At 38.7% G+C, this 8269-nt stretch overlaps 2 protein-coding genes across 2 annotated transcripts in view; one reads left to right on the top strand and one right to left on the bottom strand.

Annotated features, from left to right (window-relative positions):
• The window catches only part of LOC137993743 (uncharacterized), a 5316-nt gene extending 3317 nt beyond the window's left edge, over positions 1-1999 (top strand). Inside the window, exon 3 of the mRNA XM_068839740.1 lies at positions 1-1999. This exon is cut by the window's left edge and continues 40 nt beyond it. Within this exon, the coding sequence (XP_068695841.1) occupies positions 1-197 (197 nt within the window). The 3' untranslated portion in view covers positions 198-1999.
• LOC137993744 (uncharacterized) lies at positions 832-5749 on the bottom strand. Its single transcript, XM_068839741.1, has 4 exons — positions 5323-5749; positions 4420-4697; positions 1993-4278; positions 832-966 (listed from the first exon to the last, which is right to left on the bottom strand). Exons 1-3 carry the CDS (start codon positions 5622-5624, stop codon positions 4157-4159), a joined length of 702 nt encoding a protein of 233 aa, XP_068695842.1. The 5' UTR covers positions 5625-5749; the 3' UTR covers positions 832-966; positions 1993-4156.
• Between the last annotated feature and the right edge of the window lie 2520 nt (positions 5750-8269).

Below are 8269 nucleotides of genomic sequence, written 5' to 3' on the forward strand. Positions count from 1 at the left end.
GCCCTCCACCCTCATCACTGTGGCATGGGGAGCTTGATGATGAAAGGACACCTATTGAAGTGCCAGCTGTACCAGAACTTCTACAGCCAGAGGGTTCACAGGTTCTTGCTGAAAGAGTTAATGCTATGGGGGATTCTGATTACCATGGTGTGGATTTGTACATACAGACCTTAGACCATATACTTAATCTTCCTTGAACAGAGACTGCACATTAACAAGGTTTTTATTAAATGTCGAAAACTTAATACATTAAACAGGACTTTTGAACAGTTACCAATAACGAAGCCCTGTAATGACAAATAACTGCAAGGATTTAATAACCTTTTTAATCCTCTGTTTTTTTAAATAACATTAACTGACACGTTTCGAGGCAAACAAACCTCTGCCTTTACAATGATTGATTATAATGTAATGTACACTATAAGGTCCATATAGGGTAAATAATAGGTTATGTAACCCTTCCTTTCTCTGGAACACATAATGAAGTAACTAAGAGGTCGTAAACTAGGGACCTTTTACATGAGGTAGAGATATCTAGGCTGAAATTTACAGTTTTACGAGGCATTGTTAACACTAAACATGACAATAGTCTTGAAATTGGACTATGAAGTCTTGGGAGAATATATTTGAAATTCAACAGTTGAACAAATAACATGATCTCTTTCACGGAGGGATAACACAATGCAGTGCATCTTTACCTAAAATAGCACAGCTTCAAACAGTCCATGCACCAATTCTAACTGAAGCTAAATCCCTTTGATCCATATTTCAAAGCAATATCCATTTTTGCTTTGAATAATTCATATGTTTCATGTTTTGTTGGAAGAATGGTTTTCCTGAAACAAGTTTCAGATAATGGTAAGACAAGGGCACCATCATCAAAAGTGACCTTCAGCGGCCCATCTTTGGTTACCAGTGTTCCTACAGCCGTCCAGAAGCACAACAGGTCACTCAGTCCAACACCATCTACATAGCAATAAAGTGTAGGTGTAAGTAAAAGTCAACAATGTATTCAGAATATTTAAAAAACAAAGTCACTAGGTACTGGAAACTGAAGTCTACCAATAATTATAATATCCTAATCTAGAAAGACCCTTAGTGGGTGAAGTGGCTGTGTCAAATGCCATATTACATCTGGCTCAATTGAACCCTTATCCGTGTCATCTGAACCTTTTACGGTGCTAGAGCCAATGATTGCAATGCATAGTCTGTACAATGGTGGTATTTTTTGCTCAAATTAACCAACATTTATCAATTATTTATTTGCCTAATTCGTCACATTGCACAAGAAACAACGGCTTGGAATACAGCCTAGCCTGGGCAATAGCGTCTCGTACTTTCTCCACGAAAACCCTAAAAGATACCACTTTCATGGAAAAGTAGCGTTTTTTCGTCTTATACCCTAAAAGATTCGATGAGCAAGCCAACCAAACGACATATGGGAGTCCCCGGGCATAAACCATTACCAGCTAGTCAGAAAAAGTGTCCCCAGCAATTTTACTGGAGGGGACGCCTGAACGCCATTGCATTCAAACACATGGACAGCTACATGTACATGTACTGGGATTACTACTTAATTTGCCAAACAATAGGGTAAGCATTCAGGACACAAAATTTGGGGAACTGAAAACAGTACATTCACTTGAACTAAAAGAGGCCTGTTTTCAAGAGCATACTGGATCACTCTAATCTCTCCAGTAGTATGCAGTCGTTAGTGCTATTTTATCAGTAAAAAGCTGTCTGCCCAAAGGTGTTTCATGGTGTTTTCGATGCTATTTGTGTCATACATGTAGTTTGCCTCGCCCTTTCCTGGTCCGTCTGTCATTTTGAGCATGCTTATAAAAGGTGCGGAAATGTGCAACAACACCAGGGGGTGAGGTACCCAGATAAGTGCGTTCAATGGCGGACATGCCAACTCTGATACAAACAGCATTGAAATCACCATCAAATGCCCGCAGGCAGGCTACAGTAAAATAGGAAACAAGTATTTGCCTTCTTTTCTTCCATTAAGTTCATCGATGTAATGTTCAAAGAACCCAGCAGTTCTCTCATTATCTACATTGGCTTCTTTCCCGTCAAACTGCAAACACGCCTTAACCTCTTCTCTGTTGATTTTCCTGTCTTTTTCAGTAGGGAAGGCCAGCTCAACTAAACATGGCACTTTCGTTAGGAAGGAATGTAGAGAAAAAGCATCCATTCCTAAGTAAACAATGCAAACTACTGTCATTCCTTTTTATTGTAGGGGATTTGATAGCTGGATCTAAAGTGTAATTCATAATTGGAAGCTGAAAGGTGGCAGGCACCAATATTATAGGGTACAAAAACGCAAGAATTTAAATCGATTCAAACAAAACAGAATTGTTTTACTCATTGTCTACAAGATAGCACACTCTATTAGTAAGTGATCCAACCAAAATACAAACAGTTCAGTCTTCTTTATCAGAATAAAACAGGCTAAACAAAACCCGTTCAGACCAATCATAAATGAAATAGTGACCTATGTCAATGGCGAACATGAAACTGTTCAACAATCAATTGAAATTGTGATTAGCCCAGCTTTCGCTCGCAAACGATTCAGACAAAATCAAAAGGAAACAGCTCTCAGTGCTTGAACAGCGTGTTGTAATGTCGAATGATTTAGCCCAACATCAACCAGCGCAGCGATGCATGGAACTGATTAGCCTAGTTTCAAATGGTTGAGCACAATGTCAAGTGACATAGCATTGCGTGAAATAGCTTAGCATAAAATGTCGAACCAAATGAGAAACAGAACAGGTCAACAATAAATCGCTCAGCCTTGCATCAAAAGATTCAAAGGTATATCAGATGGTTTAGTTAAGTAGAGTTAGTATAGAAGCACAAGAACAACATATTCATGGAGTACCACTGAAGGTTTACTGTTGCAAAGCTATGAAACTGAAATGCATTAGGAAATAATTTTGTGTATAAGTTGTGTAATCAATGTTACCCCCTGATATACATGTGCAAAATAAATAATAAAATATCCTGAATCCTTTTCTCATAAAATCTAGTCAAGAATAAACTTAAATGCTTCAGATCATAGTGTTGACCAGATCAAAAAAGGTTACGGTACCTGATGCAATGTCATTTATTTGGGGACGACGTTTGTCAACAACATTATAATTATAAGAGGAGTCCCTGTATTACCACTCGGTTAAATGTGCTGTTGCCCAACAAATCAGGGTCGATTCCTGCTTCAAGCAAGTGAGCTCCTAGTTGCTGTCTCAACTGTAAGCTTGGGTGCTCATCTTCTTACAAGGACTCCAGCTGTGAAGATGGAAATAAACATGAACCTTAATGAGAGAAAGAGCAGGTAACACACCACTGCTCCCTTTAGTCAAACTATGGTACATAGTAATAGAATTTATCTCAAGTTATCTGAGTTATTGCAATATACAATACACAAGAAATTGAAACTTAGTATTTCATACTTCATTACATGAAGTGCTATACAAATAAAAATATTAGTCATTTCGAGGCACTGCCTCTTCAGTTTTTATGGATGAAGAGGCAGTGCTTCAAAACGTCTATTTTATATCTATAGCGCTACAACTCTATTTTCACTTATCTAATAGCGCTACACAGTTTTTTGTTCTTTGTAACACACATGTTCATTATTATGGTCACAAAGGAATAAACTCAGCTTGTCACACTTGCATTTGTGATCAGTTCCCTAAGGTCAACATCAGGGATATCTTGAATGGAAATCGGAGGAGGTTCCTGAGAGTGATCCGGTGTACATAAGCAATGCTTAACTCCTGGGGACAGTCCTGTTAGCCCTGGTCCACCATGCAACATTGAATGCCCAGTAATCCTTCCAATTGTCTTAAATGCTCCTGTCAATCTCAATGAGTGGTCATGGATGGGGATCAGATGATCTTTTTCTCCTTCAAAGAATATCAAAGGCTTGCTGCCACTGGTAGAAGGAATTCCTTCTTCTGCTAACCGAATTGCTTGTGATAAGAATTCTCTGATGGGCCCCTCTCCTACAGCCTCTTCATCTTCAAATCTTACACGTGGCTTTGCTTTGAGGTCTGTGTTTGGGTTCTTGTAAATACCCATAATTTCTCTCCTGAAGTCAGCCTGTCCGTCTAGTCTGCAAGCACGGAAAAGCTGAGATGGTCTATCTGAATCACTAGTTTTCATTCTGGAAACGTATCAATGCAGCTGTAGGAGAAATGGGGAGCTGATCATCTGGCATCACATCATCAAAGACAGATAGCATTAAATCTTCATCATCACTGTCTGCTTGAACACCTACAAAATAACGTGTGTATTAGTTCACATGCATTCACTAGAGGTATATAGTCAAGCTCAAACACATTGCTAGTTTGACCAGTGGTTTTTAAAGAGCTTGGTGCAACCTTCATGAAATCAGCTGATCAGTATTAAACTCACCTAAAAGCTTACTGGCTGCTTCATCTGCATCCCCATGAGCAGCTACGAGAGCCTCTTGGATATCAGAGTCACTGGCATCAGGGACCATCTCCTTTATTGATAATGCAGCAGATGTGATGGCCAGAGGCGCAGTGACTTGAAGTACAGCAGCTGGCAGTGCATTGGCTGGTGATGAAGTGCAGGCTTGATGTGCTGTGGCTATAGGTGCAGTCCCTGGCAGTGCAGACACATTGGTAGATGCAGTGGCACCAGCTACATCAGTGGCACTTGCAGTTTGACTAAAACAGTAAGAAAAAGAATGCTATTAACTCTACATTGACAGGGTAATGCCATTATAATTATAAGAGCACGAGGACCATGTAAAATATTTTTATAGATAAAAAAATGTATTTCAATGTAGAGTTGATTTTCAGAATTGGATTTGGAAACAACTAAGGCCATTGGTTTGTCACAGTATTTTACTCTGTAATGCACTTGTGATGTAATTTATAACAAATGAACAAAAAAATTCCCAATTTCACATTTTCTGAAATACATGAAGCCATTGTGAGGATGTTTAAATTGTGCGTCATCTTTGAGCTAAGCATAAATATCCTCGAGCTTCCTTCTCTGACAAGAATCCTGCCGGCATCGTAGGGAGCTTGGATATGTCATTGGAAGAACAGTTGACTTTGGCACGAGCAGCCATGATGAGCTAGGATGAGGGATGGCCTCAACAAACCGTAGATAACTAATTATTTTCAACGAAGGAGAGCGAGCACGAGGGCCTTGATGAAATGCTAGAGAACTGAGCACACAAACACTAACAAAACCTGATACTGCTACTGGTTACGTCAGCGACCGTGTACAAATTAATCGTTTTAATGAAATCAAAACAACCAAATTCTTATTTATTCAACTCACCTCTGCTCTATATCATTTTTGACACAGACATGCTCCTTCACATCTTTGAATGCTATCCATACTTTGCAGGTAATACACTGTACTCCACAAGTCATCTTCACAAATGAGAAAAGCAAAAGCATTTTAACAATTTGAATACAGAACACAATTTGAGTAACAAAATGAAACGTGTGCAAAACAGAATTTAATGTTGAATTTTGTCGGGAATCACACGCCATAAAAATAGAACCTTGTTCCTTAATTAAGGAAGGCTCTGTTCGCAGGGTAGTTCCTTGCGTTGTATGTATGTCGGCTCTTAGCATATTGAAATAGGTTATCAAGCACCTTTGGTAAAAGCCCTTTATGCCATATATGTGTAAATTTTAAAGCATGGAGGTGGTAAACATTATCTACTGTTAAAATGTCTAAAAGATTTAAGAAAGGGACAGCGCTTTCAGTGTAAGGCCCACATGTAGTTACAAAGAACATTAATCTGAGGACCGTATTTTGTTTAGATTGCAACGTTTGCAAATGCGTTTTATAAGCACTTCCCCAAGCAATCACGGCATATGATAGGTAAGGGTAGATAAGGTTATAATAAATTTGTTTCAGTTGATGAATAGATAGATAGTGTCTTAGTTTTGAAATGATACCAATATTACGTGAAACACGAGAACAGATATAAGAAATATATTTACATGTTAGTGACTCATCTATCATAACACCTAGATGATAGTTATGATCAGACCTCGTGACAAGCCGTGGATGGATAGTTCTGTTAGACTGGCTATGAGAAAACGAGATCGCTTATTGAAATTGTATTGTAAATATAAAACGCGACCCTCTTGGGAGAAATATCGGCAACAGAGGAACTTGACTACGACATTAATACGTAAGAATAAGGCCAAGTATTTTCATAAAGTAAATGCCAAATTGCAAGATGTAACAACTGGTGTTAAGGCGTGGTGGAGCATTGTTAAGGGACTTTACGGCGAAAAAATGCAATCTACCGTTTCTACTTTGATTGAAGGTGTTAGGCAAGTTACTAATGCGCGAGAAAAGGCAGAAATATTAAATTTATATTTTTGCGATCAGAGTAAGGTTGATGATAGATTTGCACCCCTCCCAAGGGATTCTTCTTTTTTTCAGAATAATGCGTTTTTGTCTAATGTTTTTACAACGGAACGAGAGGTTTACAATCTACTTAAGATTGTTGATGTTTGCAAGGCGTGTGGACCTGACGGTATAGGGAATCGCATTCTTAAACTTTGTTCTGGCGGTATCGCTTCTTCGTTTTCAAAGTTAGTTAATATCTCTTTGTCTTCTGGTGTTTTTCCGTGTCAATGGAAGTTTGCAAATGTCATTCCGCTGTTTAAAAAGGATGATCGCCAGTGTAAATTGAATTATCGTCCTGTGTCCCTTTTGTGTTCTTTGTCTAAGATATTAGAGAAAATTGTCTTTATTAGACTTTACAATTTCTTACTTGAGATTGGTTATCTCAATCGCTTACAGTCTGGTTTCCGCCCAGGTGACTCGACGGTAAATCAATTAATTTATCTGGTGCATCAAATTTACCAAGCTGTTGAGGATGGGAAGGAAGTGCGTATGGTTTTTTTGGATATCAGCAAGGCGTTTGACAAGGTGTGGCACAAAGGTCTTCTTTATAAGCTTAAATCAGTAGGAATCAGGGGAGCTTTGCTTAGCTGGTTTGAAAGTTATTTGTCTAATCGTCAACAAAGAGTGGTTTTAGATGGGCAGTCATCTGATTGGCGCCAAGTTGAAGCAGGGGTTCCTCAAGGTTCGGTTTTGGGGCCTCTTTTATTTCTTATATATATTAATGACATAACAGATGAAATTCAGTCAAAATGCTTACTTTACGCTGATGATACTTCGCTTTTTGAAGTCGTTGATTCACCTGGTAACACTGCGTTGATGTTAAATAAAGACCTTGAATCCATACAAAGGTGGGCTACGAAATGGTTTGTTACAATTAATCCTAGTAAAACTGAATGTATGACGTTTTCATCTAAACGGGTAATACCGCTGCATCCCGACCTATTTTACAACGGAAATAACATTACTAAAGTTTCTAGCCATACCCACTTAGGCATAACGCTGTCTTCTAACCTGACATGGAGAGCTCACATATCAAAAAGCTAGTAAAAGATTAAATATGTTGAAAGGAATTAGGTATAAAGTAGGCAGGGATACACTCAGAAAATTGTATAAGTCGGTTATCAGACCTGTTATGGAGTATGCTGATGTGCTTTGGGACGGCTGTACTGATGAGGAAAGCGAACTCCTTGAATCGGTTCAGTATGAAGCCGGGAAAGTCGTCACAGGTGCTATGCGGGAAACAAGTAGGATTCGCCTTATGACAGAGCTGCGGTGGGAGGAGATGAAAGTTAGACGCGATATTCATAAGCTTATTTGTTATTTTAAGATAGTAAAAAATTTGAGTCCGCCTTATCTTAAGGATCTGCTCCCAGCTAGAGTCTGTGAAAGAACTCATTTTAACCTTCGATCTTCTCAAATTTTTACTCTTTTCCCTGTGCGCACGGAGCGCTTTAAAAGGTCTTTTTTCCCTTCCACAACTAAATTGTGGAACGACATTGATTTGGAAATTCGTGAATCTGATTCAATTGGCTCTTTTAAGAGAGCGTTAGTTAATTATTTTAATATTCCAAAGTATTTTTCGCCTTTTGATCATGCTCTTGACAGATACTCTTCCGTAATTCATACTAGACTGCGTCTAGGCGCTTGTGATCTAAATTATTATCTATTTAAGATCGCTGTTAAGTCTTCACCTATTTGTAGCTGCGGCTTTGACAATGAGACTATAACTCATTTCTTTTTACAATGTCCTAATTATGCTGCCCTCAGATCTGATTTGCTCGCTGCTGCTGCTCCTATAGCTTCTGGTCAATATTCTGACAGCAAAAAGTTGAAGTTTTTCTGTTTGGCTCTT

The sequence above is a fragment of the Montipora foliosa genome, chromosome 2 (genome assembly GCF_036669935.1).
Source record: "Montipora foliosa isolate CH-2021 chromosome 2, ASM3666993v2, whole genome shotgun sequence".
NCBI lineage: Eukaryota > Metazoa > Cnidaria > Anthozoa > Scleractinia > Acroporidae > Montipora > Montipora foliosa.